The 18,778-nt window shown below is 39.1% G+C and overlaps 1 protein-coding gene and 1 pseudogene across 1 annotated transcript; one reads left to right on the top strand and one right to left on the bottom strand.

The window, feature by feature from the left end:
* Positions 1-805: 805 nt before the first annotated feature.
* Positions 806-13,406, bottom strand: LOC113755403 (annotated as a pseudogene).
* A 979-nt stretch (positions 13,407-14,385) lies between these two features.
* On the top strand, positions 14,386-16,524 carry LOC113755392. Its single transcript, XM_027299404.1, has one exon. The coding sequence runs from the start codon at positions 14,386-14,388 to the stop codon at positions 16,522-16,524; it is 2,139 nt and encodes a 712-aa protein (XP_027155205.1).
* Positions 16,525-18,778: the final 2,254 nt, after the last annotated feature.

Below are 18,778 nucleotides of genomic sequence, written 5' to 3'. Positions count from 1 at the left end.
TATATTGATTTAAAATAAAATTATTATTTTTAAACCAATGTATATATCTATTGAATAGCATGTGTATAACTACAATTAGTCTACTTAGATGAAAGCAAATAAAAATACATTACATGCTATTCATATTATTTAGGTAAAATTAATTAGATTTAAAAAATTATTTGTACACATAGTCAATAAGGGATGAAAAAATTTATTTTATAAAATATGAGAGATGATACAATTTATTTTGTGAAATATGAGAGACAAAATTTTATTTTGTTAAATATGAGGAACTATGGATCAAATTATGTAAATTTTAATTTGACAATCTTGTCCTTAAAAAATTATCATGTGTAAAGCGTGTGATAGATTCCAATAAAAAACTAGTCAAAAATTTAGGTAGGTACCAAAATTGTTCAATATCAATTTGTAAGAAACGTAAAAATACACTTTTTTAAATGAAGGACGAAAAAATTATTTTGTAAAATATGATGTACGTTTTGAACAAATTTTACTATTTTTTTATCATTAGCCATCTATTGTGAATTTTTTCTTTAAAAATATCATACTTTGTATCGTTCAATTTCTTTTCAAAATCTTTCAAATTCTAATATTTATAGTTAATTTGGATGTTTAGATTAGAAAACAAATGATAGAAAATGCTACATTATGAAAGAAAAGAAAAGAAGAGAAAGGAAAAAAATTAGATTTTAATATTGTTTTTGAGTTAAGGTAGGATTAGTGATGATTTTGGATATATATATATGTGTGTGTGTGTGTGTGTGTTAATAAAAATTTATTCAGCACACATTTGAGAACAAAATTGGCATTTAGAAAAATTTTATTAGGCATTCTTAGCTTTTTTTCGATGCTTTCCGCCCACATTCGGTGGTAACCATAATAGTAGGAGTTCATTTATCCAAATCAAATGCTTTCCATCATTTTCTACCCCACAAAACTCCCAAATGCTACCAAAAGTGTCCTCGCCCTTCCCTCGATCAAATGCAGCTGTTGTCAGGAGGCGCATCCTCTCTCTTTGAGCAACATTCAATCTTTCACCACGGCCCACACCTCCAGAACCATTTTGGTTCCCATTTGTGTTGTTGCCATTTGGCTTCAAGCGTTTTCGCTGCTCCACTCTCTCAGAAAGCTCTCGGTATTTAGCACGTAAATCCTCCAAATCACGTCTGGCTTCTCTCTACATTCAGAAGCAAAGCATAATGTAATGACAATACAACGTAAAAGAGACCACATATCTACAATATCATCAAGCAATGATTAGACAAGTTAAGCTTGCGAATCACAAACATACAAGCGCTTTTCCTCCTCCATTTTCATTTGCTTTTCTCTTTCTAATTCCTCTTCAATCCGCTTCTGTTTAGCTCGTTGCCTGGCCTCAGTTGTGGATTTGAGAAACAACTGCTTCCTTTTCTCTTTAAGCTGCCATGGAAACAAGAGTGAAAAATTTAAATTTCTGAAAGTTACGAACATTACATGAAAACAATACTGTGGTTCCAATTTAGCAGCCATTCACTGCTCTTGTATCTTGTTTAACTAGAAATTGCTGTGCAGTAGAAAATACCAAAATCAACAGAAACTATAAGACAAAGATCTGTTAGAACACATGGAATCGGAACACACACCTGCTCTGGTGTCAGCACTTGTCAGGCACATTGACAAGATTATACTTGTCAGCCGTGGAAGCGTCCATCTTCTCCTCAGTTTCAACTTGTTCGCCCTTTGCTTTGCATAAAGATTGTATTGCCTTCGCACTCTCATATTTAGTTCAAATCCAACTTCACAGGCAGAGAGATTAACAGTGGCATAATGCCGAAAAAATTACACTAGTGAAAATTACAAATATATGTGAACATATGTATATCAAGAGATACCAGTGGTTTTATGACGAGGCCTAAAATTTTCCGGAATATAACCCGAGGCTCATCCTCCCCTGCCCAGCTATCACAAGACCAAATCATAATTGAAGGGTGTAATTTATCGGTAATTTTATCAAAACACAACTTCACAATGCAAATTAATCTAAGCGAACCAAAGAATCAGGGCTTTTGTTACCCAATGCGGAAATACGAACCGCCATTGTCGATGACGCTGGGGACGGTTGAATCGAACTGGCTGTAATCCGTCTGCCTCTCTATCTTCTATATGAATGGCATTTTTCTTTCCTTTCCTTTTCTTTTTTGGGGGTAATTACTGCAGATGTGGCAGGTGAACCCTAGTTATTTTCCCACCTCAACTGCAAATGGTGAGAAGGTTTTATGTGCAGAGAAAGAAGAACCTTTTCATGAAGCGGCTTTCCTAGCGTCGACCTGGTGAGGGTGGACTGGTTCAGTTCTGCGTCCATGCCCCCTCCAAGTATACCGGTTCAATTGAACCGGCTAAGTTACTTTGAAATGCCTCCGGATTGAAGATTATTTGGAATAATTTTTAAAAAAATGAGAGTGCAGTAACTGTGTCTGAGTAACTTTGGATAACTTATACTGGGGAAGTTTCAAAATACTTGGAAACTAGCCACAGTGCCATCTTTTCTAACATGCTTCCTGAAATGTGGAGGGGATATTACTTATGAAAATTAACAAAATCTGTACCTTTCACCCCCCACATGTTGTGCACACAAGTCTCCATCAATTCTGCATATCTAACAGCCATATTTTGGATGAATTGTGTAACACAGACAATTTTAAGCATGATTGACATCCTCTGTATTGTCTTCAGATCCGCATCTTGCTCGCTCTCTCTCAACCCACATTTTTTGGTCATGTTCATCAGTAACCACACAAACTGTTCTCATGAAAAACTTCTCCATGTTCCCTCATCATTCACTAAAATGATGCATGTCTGAAAATTTAAGCCATAACTATAAATCTGGTAAAACTAAAATCCAACACAAGAAATCTGGTAAAACCATCCGCTACTCAAGCTGAGCTCTATAGCCTACAAATTTTAGTATTGCATAAAGACGGATGTGTAAAACTTCAAGCAAACTCTTCACAAAGACCAGCTCCTTCTTACAACCATTCTAACAAAGAAAGCTTCAAAAATTAGTACAAGCACACATCATTGTCAAAGGGAAACCACTTATGAAAGCAATATGAGGAACAAAAGTAAATTGCGACCACATATCTATATATACAGACTCCAACCCAAAAAATCAACTCCAAATATCGACCAACCTTGAAGTTACTCATAATCTAACCAATTGGTCAGTTTACCAAACTCTACAAGTCAGAGCATCCCCGTAAATGACCCAAATTATTAAACTCTAATTCAGATATTGCAAAAGAAACATCTCACTGAAAGTATAGGTAACAAATTTTTCACCAAAAAGCAACCATAAACATAACCTTGGAAAATTTTCAAAAAAGCGGATAAAGAATACGTTAAATATTGCTTGGGTACATGAAGACCCGAACCCTTGATCCCTGAAATATCAGAATACAGAAACATTCATTTAAGAAAAAGAAATAGCAAACCAAATAGGAATGATAAATAAAGGAACAGCAGTACAGTTAATATTACCTCTTAGCTCGGACGACGCCGCTCACTGACTTGGGGGGCAGACTTGAACCTAGCCCTGACAACGCCGCTCTTACCTAACGGTAACAGCGGCGTTATCAAGGCTAAGTTCAAGTCCAACCTACACCCATTCTTCACCGTAACAGCGGCGTCGTCAGAGCTAAGTTCAAGTCCAACCTGCACCCATTCTTCTTAACCTTAGCCTTGTAGATGTACGCCATCTTCTTGCCGAGGTACCAAGCCACCTCCTCCTTTGCGTTCACTCCTTCGATCTGAATCAACGAAGTGTTCGGGTACTGGTTGGACTGCGACCTCTTGTACCCCAATATAGTTCCTCTCACGTAAAGCCTGCAGGGGTTAAACCCAAAAAGTCGGGAGAAAAATCAAATTCAGTGAAATTACGGAATAAGGGGAAAATGGAGATGGAGTCGGAAAATTAGATGACCTGACGCGCTCTCCTTGGCGTCCCTTAACCATTTTCTGATGGGTGATGAGGGGCGGCGGGGAATGGGTAATGGGGCGGCGGGGAATGGGTGATGGAGGAGTCCCAGAACAGTTGCGTTAAAACCCTAGGTGAGTCAATGATGGTTATATGTGTTGATGATAGGTATTATTTCAGAAACCCCCCTTTAGATTTCTATCAATTTCGCTACCCTCCCCGGAATATTTGAAAATAGCACTTGTTTTCCCTGTAAGTCATTTGGGCCCAACACTTGTCTCATGAATGATCAAATATCTTTACTATGCTTGCAACTTAAGAAGTATTACGTATTTACATGGACAGAAACAATTTAGTCATTTGTACTAAATTAACCATGATTTTGAACATGAAAAAATTGAAAATCTTGAATACTAAATTTCGTAGCGATGATTGTTAACATTTTAAAATTTTTTATATTTTAATACTTCTTGTAATTTCTTTCTCTTAAAAAAAGATTAAAATTTTCATCGAAATATTATTATTTCATAAATTTATTATAGCAATAACAAGATGAATGTGAAAATACACAAAAAATAAATAAAGTATTAAAGTATGTTTACAATTAGATTTTATTCAGTTACAGCTAAAATGCAACTATACATAATCTATTCTTTCCTTTCTTTTTCAGAATATTCGGTGTTTCTTTTCTTTTTTTTTTTGTATAAGTAACGCAAACAAAATGGTTAGACAATTTTTTTTCTGCTTTGATTTATTTGTTTTTCCTTTAAAATTGCACCCTTTTATTAATCCAAACGTTGCTTGAGATTTGATTTTTTTTTAATTACAGATGATGAAAATTTCTTGTAAAACATGTGAAATAATAGACCCGTAAATTAAAGAAATAAATCAATAAAACATAGCATATTTTATATTTTTTTTAGGAAAAATCGTTCAAAACACCCCTTATTGTTTGCAAAATGAATTTTTTGTTTCTCACTTTTAAAAGTGTATTTTTACGTCCCTTATAAATTCATATTTGTCAAATTTCATCTCTACCTAAATTTGCATCTAGTTTTTTTATTGGAATCCACCACGTGCTTTTGCACGTGATCATTTTTAAGGACAAAATTAGCAAATCAAAATTTACATAATCTGATTGATAATATTTCACATTTCACAAAATGAATTGTTTCGACCCTCATATTTTATAAATTAAATTTTTTTATCCATCATTGATCATATATGCAAATAACTTTAAAAAGTAACTCATGTATATATGTCTATTTAATTTCACATGAACAATATAAATAGCATATAATATGTCTTTATTTGATTTCGTCTGAATGTAATATTCCAGTAAAATTAAATAGATATATAAAGGAGTTTTAAAGAATGTTAATTTTCTACTCATGTTCATTTTACTTTTATTCAAAAATTGAAAACAAAGAAAACATTTAATTCTAAATATTATCAAGTGTTTATATTGAATTAAATTTGAACAGAAAAAAGAAACGAAGGAAAAGTATGACAAAAGAAGTAAGCGATTGACACTTTCAAATTTTAAAACAATCACAAACCAATTAATTCAATTGTTGATCTTAAAAGTGGCGAGTCAAAATTTCATATTTAAAATACAATTTGTTAGCATTTCATATTTAAAATACAATTTGTTAGCATGACTATAGAATTCGATTTAGGACCGATTAATTAGATAACCTTATTATATAACTCAATAAATGAATTATTAACAAAAGAGAAAAAGCCATAAATATTGAATAGATTCACATGGTGAAATCAAATAAAAATATATATTGATTTAAAATAAAATTATTATTTTTAAACCAATGTATATATCTATTGAATAGCATGTGTATAACTACAATTAGTCTACTTAGATGAAAGCAAATAAAAATACATTACATGCTATTCATATTATTTAGGTAAAATTAATTAGATTTAAAAAATTATTTGTACACATAGTCAATAAGGGATGAAAAAATTTATTTTATAAAATATGAGAGATGATACAATTTATTTTGTGAAATATGAGAGACAAAATTTTATTTTGTTAAATATGAGGAACTATGGATCAAATTATGTAAATTTTAATTTGACAATCTTGTCCTTAAAAAATTATCATGTGTAAAGCGTGTGATAGATTCCAATAAAAAACTAGTCAAAAATTTAGGTAGGTACCAAAATTGTTCAATATCAATTTGTAAGAAACGTAAAAATACACTTTTTTAAATGAAGGACGAAAAAATTATTTTGTAAAATATGATGTACGTTTTGAACAAATTTTACTATTTTTTTATCATTAGCCATCTATTGTGAATTTTTTCTTTAAAAATATCATACTTTGTATCGTTCAATTTCTTTTCAAAATCTTTCAAATTCTAATATTTATAGTTAATTTGGATGTTTAGATTAGAAAACAAATGATAGAAAATGCTACATTATGAAAGAAAAGAAAAGAAGAGAAAGGAAAAAAATTAGATTTTAATATTGTTTTTGAGTTAAGGTAGGATTAGTGATGATTTTGGATATATATATATGTGTGTGTGTGTGTGTGTGTTAATAAAAATTTATTCAGCACACATTTGAGAACAAAATTGGCATTTAGAAAAATTTTATTAGGCATTCTTAGCTTTTTTTCGATGCTTTCCGCCCACATTCGGTGGTAACCATAATAGTAGGAGTTCATTTATCCAAATCAAATGCTTTCCATCATTTTCTACCCCACAAAACTCCCAAATGCTACCAAAAGTGCCCTCGTACTTCCCTCGATCAAATGCAGCTGTTGTCAGGAGGCGCATCATCTCTCTTTGAGCAACATTCAATCTTTCACCGCGGCCCACACCTCCAGAACCATTTTGGTTCCCATTTGTGTTGTTGCCATTTGTCTTCAAACGTTTTCGCTGCTCCACTCTCTCAGAAAGCTCTGGGTATTTAGCACGTAAATCCTCCAAATCACGTCTGGCTTTTCTCTACATTCAGCAACAAAGCATAATGTAATGACAATACAACGTAAAAGAGACCACATATCTACAATATCATCAAGCAATGATTAGACAAGTTAAGCTTGCGAATCACAAACATACAAGCGCTTTTCCTCCTCCATTTTCATTTGCTTTTCTCTTTCTAATTCCTCTTCAATCCGCTTCTGTTTAGCTCGTTGTCTGGCCTCAGTTGTGGATTTGAGAAACAACTGCTTCCTTTTCTCTTTAAGCTGCCATGGAAACAAGAGTGAAAAATTTAGGCTCTGTTTGGATCTCCTGTTTTTTGAGTGTTTTTCAAAAACTAGTTTTTCAAATACAATAAAAGTTACAACAAAGTATTCTAAAAAGATAATCTAAAAATTAGTTTAAATTTTTTTAAAATTTTATCAAATATCTCAAAAAAAGTGCCAATAAAAAATATTTCAAAATATTTTCTAAAAATATTTTAAAATATACTTTAAAAACTCTGTTACAGCAAAGTTTTTCAAAAACACCCCCAAAAACAGCTAATCCAAAAAATTTCTGAAAGTTACGAACATTATATGAAAACAATACTGTGGTTCCAATTTAGCAGCCATTCACTGCTCTTGTATCTTGTTTAACTAGAAATTGCTGTGCAGTAGAAAATACCAAAATCAACAGAAACTATAAGACAAAGATCTGCTAGAACACATGGAATCAGAACACACACCTGCTCTGGTGTCAACACATTGTCAAGCACATTGACAAGATTATACTTGTCAGCCGTGGAAGCGTCCATCTTCTCCTCAGTTTCAACTTGTTCGCCCTTTGCTTTGCATAAAGATTGTATTGCCTTTGCCAGATTAGATTCTATTTCCTATTTAGAGGCATAGCCAATCTCTCTGAGAAATGCAGGAACATTATTCTCTTCAACCAGCTTCAGCTGCTTTAAGAGGAATTCCAAACCTCTAATGTCATTTTCAAGCTCATTAATTCGAGAGGACCTTTTTGCTTCAGCCATCTCCCTTAGTCTTTGACCCTGTCTCTCCTTTAGAGCAGCCTTTCTAGCTAGCTCTTCTTCTGAAGGTTGTTCTTCAGTTGGGAGTCCAAGGAAGCTGCCTGTACCTGGTCTTTTCTTCAGCTTCTTTATCCCCTTTCTGCTACAAGAATTGCGTAGATGATTGCAGAAGCAAAGCAGAATAGTTGCAGACAAGTCAAAAAGACCAAACGACACTACCTGAAATATTCGGACTTCTGATGTATAATCTGGTGCAATGTAACAGTGTTCCATCTTAAGGTCTTCAACTTTTTCCCATGTGAGCTTAGAACTGTTTAAAAAAAATAAGCGATCAAGACTACAAAACAAATGAAGAAAAGTTCCAATTGCATTTACAGAGGGACCGGCATTCTCAAGCTTACATGTGATGGGGATATTTAAGTGAAAGAAGCTGCTTCAGATAATCGGTAACATGGTATCCACCAACACTAGTTCGGCAACATGCTTCGTAAGCAGGTTCTCCATTTATGAACTGTGATAGGAAAAATGGATAAGAATTCAAACTTACACATATACATTGTAGACCATTGCAAGTTGTTAAGGTGCAGTACTTCATATAACACTAGGATAAGTATCAGAGACTGAATACATTAACTGGTATTACATGCAGGTGTTAATGTTTCACTTTGTTATTCTGGCTTCTTAATTGCCCACAGTAAACCATTGCTCAGCTATCAAACATTCCTAGTCCCCAGTGAGAAGGATGCTGCTCAATTTGGTTCTTAGCTCAGTGATTCATTTTCTTCTAGCTTGAGCCTTAAAGAAGCATCTTGAGCTAAAATATTATATTCAAGGCGCTACATATGCCAAACACCAAACTCTGCAAACCTTGCACCACAAATAATCTCCAGCAATCCATCCCAGACCTGTTGTTGCAGGGGTGTAGGGGACCACCACCACCCTACTTATCCAAGATATTACCTTTCCACCCCTTGAAAATTTGGAATTCTTCAAAATACTCCTTTACAAAATTAAAGTATTGCCCCCGTATAGTTTGAGAATATTTATCACAAGTCAATTATAGGTTGCCCATTAAAAGTAAAATTTCAGCATCCTCCTATGAGCAACATGCGAACTACATGATGCTGTACTTGGCTGAATCCATGATGCCAAGCTCAAGCTTAGGTGTTTGGCTGGTTTGTAGGACAGGCCTACAGGTTGTGCATATCCAACGAATAATTCGACAAATACAGATAGATAACTAATTCTTTAATAGGTCATAGGCAAAGCATATTTGTGTTGACCTACAAAAAGTTAATGGTAAAATTCATGAAATTATTAAGGATGGGTGTACCCTACATGAACAACATGTTTCTTCCAGAAGAATATAATCTATTCAATGTTGGTCTTTTCATACTTAATACCAATAGTAGACTCAGTGGCACCAGATCAAGATAGTGACTTGGTATGGGCACTGAACTTTAGAATAAACTAACCTAACCTTTAATGGAACAGCAAAAGAATTGTGGCAGTGACGCATAGTTGAGATTTGTGATGGATATGTTTCTGTACTCACTGCTCCATGAAATTGGAATTATCCACAAAATCCCTATGAACTTCAGTAAAAACAAGTGAAGCATACCCAAATAGCATCACTAGTCATAAATCCTGAGCAAATTGCAAGACCATCACTATTACATATTCCAAGTTGTTGGTTGTACTTGTAGCTGAATGTGGCATCGACACCAAATGCTGCTAAAGGGAAAGTAAAAAGTAAGTGATACATTAAAATAGCAACAATCCAAGCACTCATGGCATCGGACCATATAAAACGAGAAATACAAGTACAATACGCTGTGACCATCGTGTGTCAATCATACTACATCCATACAAAGATAAAACATGCAGTTGACAATAATATTAAGAGTTTGCATCCATGTTTCACCGTAACTAAAATATTTGCCCAAACAAGCAGAAGCTTCAGTTAACTAACAACTGGCAAGCATACCTATTCAAGGAACTCCATAAGCCTCAAAAAGAAGTTCGGCCATTCTACAACGAGACTGGATAGCACACTCAGTGATCAAAACAGGATGGTCAATCCGTTCTGCCATCAAATCAACTACATGAATATTACCAATGCTGATATCTAAAATCAAGAAATTCAGTAATCAAATATGAAGCGATAAATATTGCAAAAAACATAAATGAAGTCAGACATCTACAAGCTGCACAAAAATAAACATGAAGAAATGAATCAAATTGACATAAAAAGCTTATTGTAAACCACAGCATTTTTGGGATGTCAACTATTGCCTGCTTGAACTTGCAAAGAAAGCTTGTAAATTCTTTAAAGAGATCAATGAAGACATTCAATGCTTTGAGCCCACAATATTTACCTTAGTTATATATAAAGTGCAAATCAGAATCTCAACTGCTTATGACACAAAAAGTCAACACGAAACATTAGGTCTGTACGAAATGTCACAAAAGTTTAATAAGTAAAACTAGGGGGGATGGATGCAATGACAAACAGATCTCCAGGAATAAAGCTACTATCTATTCACGCTATACAACATATATAGCTTTGCAAGCAAAATCGAATAATCACATAAAATATGATGACAGTAAGAAAAACCAGCAGCTTCCAAATTGATAAACCTCACATTGCATTTTACATCAGATCATACCAAAAAGAACTTTGATATAGCCGAGTAAAGAATTGAAAGGTGATGTAGCAGTACCTGCGACTGATCAGCACCTAATCGATCAAAACCGAAGTCAAGAATCTATACATGCAAGAAAAAACACACAACTCAGCAACTTGATCTGTGAACATAAAGTAGATGTAAGAAACGAAAATGTTTCAGTTTCCAATCAATGCAAAATAGCATCATACAAACATGTTGAAGGTAACTTGATGGAACATATATTTTTTTTTCAGAGATAACAACTGTTGTATAATCTAATCTATCCTACACTAACGGGGAGGGGGCGGACCTAAGGAGGTCCAGGGGTAACATGGAGGGGACTGAACCACTACCGGACCAGATGGGTGCACGACACACCCGCCTGGATTAAACGATGGAACATATTAAGATATCCAAAAATTTGGATTAACGAAAAGCTGAAAAAAGAAAAGGAAAATTACATTATGTGTCATGTATTCTGCCTTATTCTACATTCATCTACAGCCCCAATCAGAGTTTCTTTGTTATGTTAAACTTTACGTTTTGTAAGATATACAATTGCTATGACTGAAGCTAAGCGTTTAGGCGTTAATTAGTCAGTTCAGACTTGTATAAAGAGTAAGGTGGATTTCAGAGGAAACTGCTTGAATATCAAACATACTGCTTATATGACCGCAGGTAATATTATGTAAAGCAGTAAAGGCTAGAATGATTTGGGGCTTTTATATTCTTAACAAACTCCAAAGATTGGCATATGGCTAGTAAATACTCATAAAATCAAGATGGTAATTCACTGAGAACATTTCTACAAAATGACAGATATAAGTTTTGTGATGCAGATTGAGAAAGCAAGTTATCAATATGTAACACATAACACATGTTTCTTAGGAGTCTAACAAAGTACCGACTTTTAGTATCTCACCATTGACAAGGTGAAAGTAACTGCTGTGTGACGCATATGGACACAGAGGGTGTGCTTTATATCCTATTAGAATTATGAAACAAGTTGATCACCATTCTATAGTAAAGAGTATTCATTGGAGAATATAGAGTGAAAAGTTTCAGCAAGGTAACTTGAAACCCAGTTACTACTCAAAATTAACGAAACTTATATATTCTATTATCTCAAATTGAAAAACAACATTGCCATCAAAAGATGAACGAGGTCCTGAACGTGTGCAATCAAAATATCTTAGCAGCGTTGGGTTATGATCACCAACAACTGTGACTGTTTCACCTGCATTAGAAAGAATGCAGAAAAAACTTTTAATTGATGTAAAATCAAATTATAAAAGTTGAAGTTCGGAACTACGTGTAGATTCAAACATGTGAAGCTATCATTTTGAACCCATGAGTCCAAAACCTCTGCAATCTAAAACATGTGAATGCAGAGGTTTTGTTCTTTCCATTCAAATCATAAATTATAGGTTGAGTGGAACAGGAAAGGCCACAAATGTAAATACATAAATCATTTGACTGTATTAATTATACTCAATCCAGTGCTCCAGCAAAAACAAAGAAGCAGATATACTGACCTAGCATGCAATTATACGAATAATAATAAAAAAAATAAAAGAATTCAATTACAGGAAAGCACCAAAAATTGAGGGTGGAAGACATTTGAAGCTCATTCATCTTCATCAAAAATCAAAACTTTGGTAAAAGAAATTTGGCAAGCACATGACCCATGATTTTTTGCTTATATTGAGCCAGTATATACAAGTGATATCCAGCCTACTGGTTAAAAACAAGTTTTCCATCATTCATGTCATGCTCAAATAGAAAAAAAAAAGAAGAAGAAGAAGATTGGGGAAAAATCTAGCACAATAGCATATTTAGTTCAAATCCAACTTCACAGGCAGAGAGATTAACATTGGCATAATGCCGAAAAAATTACACTAGTGAAAATTACAAATATATGTGAACATATGTATATCAAGAGATACCAGTGGTTTTATGACGAGGCCTACAATTTTTCGGAATATAACCCGAGACTCATCCTGCCCAGCTATCATAAGACCAAATCATAATTGAAGGGTGTAATTTATCGGTAATTTTATCAAAACACAACTTCACAACGCAAATTAATCTAAGCGAACCAAAGAATCAGGGCTTTTGTTACCCAATGCGGAAATACGAACCGCCATTGTCGATGACGATGGGGACAGTTGAATCGAACTGGCTGTAATCCGTCTGCCTCTCTATCTTCTATATGAATGGCATTTTTCTTTCCTTTTCTTGTTTGGGGGTAATTACTGCAGATGTGGCAAGTGAACCCTAGTTATTTTCCCACCTCAACTGCAAATGGTGAAGAGGTTTTATGTGCAGAGAAAGAAGAACCTTTTCATGAAGCGGCTTTCCTATAGTTGACCTGGTGAGGGTGGACTGGTTCAGTTCTGCGTCCATGCCTCCTTCAAGTATACCAGTTTAATTGAACCGGCTAAGTTACTTTGAAATGCCTCCGGATTGAAGATTATTTGGAATAATTTTTTAAAAAATGAGAGTGCAGTAACTGTGTCTGAGTAACTTTGGATAACTTATACTGGGGAAGTTTCAAAATACTTGGAAACTAGCCACAGTGCCATCTTTTCTAACATGCTTCCTGAAATGTGGAGGGAATATTACTTATGAAAATTAACAAAATCTGTACCTTTCACCCCCCACATGTTGTGCACACAAGTCTCCATCAATTCTACATATCTAACAGCCATATTTTGGATGAATTGTGTAACACAGACAATTTTAAGCATGATTGACATCCTCTGTATTGTCTTCAGATCCGCATCTTGCTCGCTCTTTCTCAACCCACATTTTTTGGTCATGTTCATCAGTAACCACACAAACTGTTCTCATGAAAAACTTCTCCATGTTACCTCATCATTCACTAAAATGATGCATGTCTAAAAATTTAATCCATAACTATAAATCTGGTAAAACAAAAATCCAACACAAGAAATCTGGTAAAACCATCCGCTACTCAAGCTGAGCTCTATAGCCTACAAATTTTAGTATTGCATAAAGATGGATGTGTAAAACTTCAAGCAAATTCTTCACAAAGACCAGCACCTCCTTACAACCATTCTAACAAAGAAAGCTTCAAAAATTAGTACAAGCACACATCATTGTCAAAGGGAAACCACTCATGAAAGCAATATGAGGAACAAAAGTAAATTGCGACCACATATCTATATATACAGACTCCAACCCAAAAATTCAACTCCAAATATCGACCAACCTTGAAGTTACTCATAATCTAACTGTAGTGGGGCAAATCCACGCATGACACGTGTCAACTCGGCCAACGGCACGCGCCAGGTCGGTAATAAAGATCCCGCAGCCCCGGCGTATCAGATCGGATTAAGGGAAGAGCAGCTCGGCCATGGCCGCCGCCTCTCCGTAGGATGGGCCTGGTGGGCCGCCGCCTCCAAACCTTCAGGGGTTATCGTATGAAATCCTAAGAGGACTGCGAACCCTAAGGGGACTCCTACTTCTACATGGAAACTACTACTTCATCAAGCCTATAAATACGTCACTACTCGACAATTCAAGATATGCCATTCACAGTACCCTCTACTGTTGTCTTACCCGTAAGCCCTACTGACTTGACCGTCGGAGTTATTCCGGGGACTTGAGTCCCGCCGGTATTCTCTCTTCATAGGAAAGCCCGTGCAGCTCTTTCCTCTTGTCGTAGCCAGGCCCCTCCAGCTCGGATCGCAGCAGCTCGGCTCGGACCGCGTTCTTGGCGATCGCATCAATTGACGCCGTCTGTGGGAAACACGTATAACTCTTCTTTCGCGAATCATGCCAAGGACTAGGTCTCAGAGGAACGCTGACGGATCAAAAGGGACCGCACGAAGTGGCCGCCCCCAAAACCCCCCTCGAGGTCCAACACCTAGAGAAAGAGGAACGGGGCCCTCACGAATCCCGCCTGAACAGCTGGTTCAGACGGTGGCGGAAAACCTGCCCACTTTCGAGGCAATCATGAACTACCTCAAAGGGCAGTCGGGAGGTCATCAGGACAAGGAACCTAAGATCCAGGGAGTAGAGCTGTCAGAGTCCCGAACAGGGAGTCCCAAGCCCGGGGCCAAGCGGGCGCACCGGGAACTCACGCGTGAGCAGGTCGAGGTCGTAGAACCCTCTCACAAGAACTCCCGAACTGAACACCCGGAGCCCGTCCGGAGATTCTCAAGGGGAGAGCTCTCTCCCCTGGAAGAGCGACAACAGGTACAGGATGAGTTGGACCTACTGTTGGATCCTGAGGCTGACAGGTACATTGCTTCCCCCTTTGTGCTCGATATTAAGGACTACCCGCTGCCCGCGAAGTTCAAAATTCCACACATGAAATCCTACGATGCAACCATGGATCCGGAGGACCACCTGTTCGCGTTCATGACCCAGATGCGCATGCAAACGGCCGCGGATGCGGTCAGATGCAAGACCTTCCCAATGTTCCTGGAGGGAAAAGTCCGGCAGTGGTTCCAGGGACTTCCCCCCAGGTCGATCCGGTCTTTTACCCAACTCGCACGACTGTTCTCAGCACAGTTCGTTTCTTCGCGAGCCTTCTCTAAAAGCACTGCTCACCTCATGACTATCCAGCAAAGGCCCGAGGAGTCACTATGCGAATACATGGTACGATTCAATAACGAATCCCTCCAGGTCCGCGACCGAGACGACAAGGTGGTCATGGCCGCCTTCATCAACGGGCTGCGAAAGCAGAAGTTATACACTGAGCTCGTAGAGAGACCTCCCAAGTCAGTTCGGGAGATGCTGGACCGAGCTCACGAGAAGGCCAACGCTGAGGAAGCCAATCGCTTGAAGAGCGCGCAGGAAATGCAGAGGGACGACAAACGCAGGAGGAATGCCGACCAGGGGGACGTGCCGTGTGACCAAGGACGGAAAAATACCTATGACCGCCTGCCTAGGAGTCGGAGCCTGGGGGGAGATAAGACTTGGACCTCCCTCACAGCGCCCCGAGCTCGCGTCCTCACGGTGATGGAGCAAGAAGGGCTCTCCTGGCCTCCCCGACCTTTGGCCGGGGACAAAAGCAGACGGGACCAGAGCTTATACTGTACATATCACCGAGATGTGGGACACGATACGGAGGATTGTCGTCACCTCAAGAAGGACATTGAGAAGTTGATCAAGCGAGGCCACCTCGGGCAGTTCATACGTGACGAACGAGTTGACCAGCGACGGGCAAGACCCAAATCAGATCATCTGAGCTACCCCCATGACCGACCTCAAGGGCCTCGTGGCCGAACTCCCGAGCAGGAAGTTCAGAATCTGGCTGGGGTGATCAATACTATTGCAGGAGGACCGGTTGGAGGGGATAGTCATACAGCTCGGTGGCATAACCGCCCCCCTCCCAGCGGAGAAAGCTCGAGCAAACGGCTGAAAATGTACGAGGAGATTGTCTACGGACCAGAAGATGTAGTGCCTTTGGCCTCCAACAACCACGAAACTATCGTAATAGAGGTCATCACTTGCAATTACAAGATAAAGAAGGTATACATCGACAATGGCAGTGCCATCGATGTGCTGTACTACAAGACCTTTAAAGAGTTGCAGCTCGAGGACAGACAGTTCGTCCCTGTTCGGAGTCCATTGATCGGCTTTGCTGGCCCTCCGGTAAGACCAGAGAGAATGATAACTCTCATGGTCACAGTGGGGGTGTCGCCAAAGTGCCGAACGGTGCCAGTAAATTTCGCGGTGGTGAAAGAGCCCTCATCGTACAATATGATTCTGGGACGGTCCACTCTGAACGCCCTCCGGACTGTCTGTTCCACCTTGCATCTCAGCATGAAATTTTCTACTCCAACTGGGGTAGCTGAGGTGCTCGAAGATCCGGAGGTGGTTAGGACCTGTTACATTGCAACTCTCAAGGACAATGAGAAATTGGTAGCCCAAACTGCTTGCTTAGAGTCCTGGGAGCCCAAGTAGAAAAGAGAGAGACTAGAGACGGATGAAGGGCTGATTGAGCAGCCCGTCCGGCCTGACCGACCTGAGCGCACGGTCAAGGTCGGCACCTGCCTCAATGAACGGGCCCGAAACTCTCTGGAATCCCTTTTAGAGGAATACGCGGAGATCTTTGCTTGGAGCGCAGATGACATGCCAGGAATCCCCACCGAGCTAGCAGTTCACAAGCTACACGTAGACCCTAACGCCCGACCTGTGAAACAGAAGAAAAGGAGCTTCGCACCCGAACGAAATGAGGTCGTTAGGAGTGAGGTCAGCAAGCTGTTGGAAGTCAAGATCGTGAAAGAGGTCTACTACCCGACCTAGCTAGCTAATCCCGTGCTGGTCAAGAAGGAAGAAAGAGTTTGGAGGATGTGCATGGATTTCACTGACTTAAATAAAGCATGCCCAAAGGACTGCTACCCTCTCCCACGAATTGATCAGCTCGTGGACTCAATCTCGGGATACGAGATTTTCTGTTTTCTGGACGCATTCAAGGGGTATCATCAAATAGCCCTGGATGAGGAGAATCAAGAGAAGACCTCGTTCATCACTGAAAACAGCACGTATTGTTATGTCACCATGCCGTTTGGACTAAAGAATGCAGGTTCGACCTACCAAAGGTTGGTTAATAAACTGTTCAAAGACCAGATCGGCCGAAACATGGAGCTTTACGTGGATGACATGTTGGTGAAAAGTTGGACTCAGGAGCAGTTCATCGCAGATCTTAGGGAAATTTTCGATGTCTTTCGAAACTCACGGATGCGACTAAACCCCAAGAAATGCACCTTCGGGGTCAGGTCGAGAAAATTCCTGGGCTACATGATTTTCAAGGAAGGGGTGAGAGCCAATCCGGACAAAATCAAGTAGGGGTGTACGCGAGCCAAGCTACTCGCGAGCTACTCGCGAGTAGCTTGGTCAACGACTTGGCTCGAATTCGGGTTGACCGAATTCGAGCCGAGTTTCGTAGCTCGAATGAAAATCGAGTCGAGTTTCGAGTCAAAAATCCCCGACTCGAGGCTCGTCGAGCTACTCGTCGAGCCGGGGTTATTTAAATAATATATTTATAATTTAAATAATATATATGTATTATAATTATAAAATGACCATTATGGGTATAAGTTATATGGAATTTACAAAATATCCTTCGTTATCGAGCCTTATCGAGTCGAGTTTCGAGCTACTCGCGAGTACATCGAGTCGAGTTTCGAGTATCAATTTTTTTGACTCGATCGAGCTCGAGCTCGAGCCTAGGGATATATGAGTCGAGTCGAGCTCGAGTATAGCACTACTCGAGCTCGACTCGGCTCGATTACATCTCTAAAATCAAGGCCATCATGGACATGGCTCCTCCCCGAAACATCAAGGAGGTTCAGCGCCTGACGGGAAGGATGGCGGCTCTGAACAGGTTCTTATCTGAATCGGCAGTTCGGGGCTCCCCTTTCTTCAAGACCTTGCGAAGAGCCCCGCAATTTGAATGGAGTCCCGAGTGTCAGAGAGTGTTCGATGAACTAAAAGCCCACCTGGCTCGGTTGCCAGCTCTAACTTCTCCCGAGTAGGGTGAGACCTTGTTCATCTACCTAGCTGTGGGGGAAGAGGCCGTTAGCGCCGTGCTGGTACGAGAAGAAGACAAGGTCCAGAAACCTGTATATTATGTTAGCCGAGCATTGCAGGGGGCTGAGGCCAGGTATTCAATGGTGGAACGGTATGTTTTGACATTAGTCCATGCAACTCGAAAGCTCAGGTCGTACTTTCAATCTCACCCCATAGTGGTAGTGACGGACCAGCCCCTGAAGCAGATCCTCTCTAAGCCCGACGTTTCGGGACGAATGGTGAAGTGGACTGTAGAACTGTCAGAGTACGATCTCGGATACTAGCCGAGGACGGCCATTAAAGCACAAGCTTTGGCGGACTTCATAGCAGAAGACGTCTCCCTTGCGTCACGCGAAATTGAGGTCGATCAAACCAGGGAAGCAGAAATGGCCGTGAAGGCCAAAGGCTCCGCCGACGACACACACACCAGACAAGCAGCCGAAGCCTTACAGGCCAAAAAAATTACCAAGGCCGCACAAACCCAAGAGGTAGACGAGGCCTTGCCGGCTGAAGACGTTGCCGAGGTTATCCAGGCCAACAAGGTAGCGGAGATCTGACAGACCGGAGACGCAGCTGAGGTCGAGCAGGCCAGAGAGGCTGCCGAGATCAAAGGGACCGGAGACACAGCTGAGGCCAAGTAGGCCAG

The sequence above is a fragment of the Coffea eugenioides genome, chromosome 2 (assembly GCF_003713205.1).
Source record: "Coffea eugenioides isolate CCC68of chromosome 2, Ceug_1.0, whole genome shotgun sequence".
Classification (NCBI taxonomy): domain Eukaryota; kingdom Viridiplantae; phylum Streptophyta; class Magnoliopsida; order Gentianales; family Rubiaceae; genus Coffea; species Coffea eugenioides.
Note: the sequence above shows the minus strand (reverse complement) of the source record. Positions and strands in the feature narration are given on the sequence as shown.

What these genes read in the sequence shown, in the direction of transcription:
- LOC113755392 (XM_027299404.1), top strand. Translation starts at nt 14,386, where the DNA reads ATGCCAAGGACTAGGTCTCAGAGGAACGCTGACGGATCAAAAGGGACC.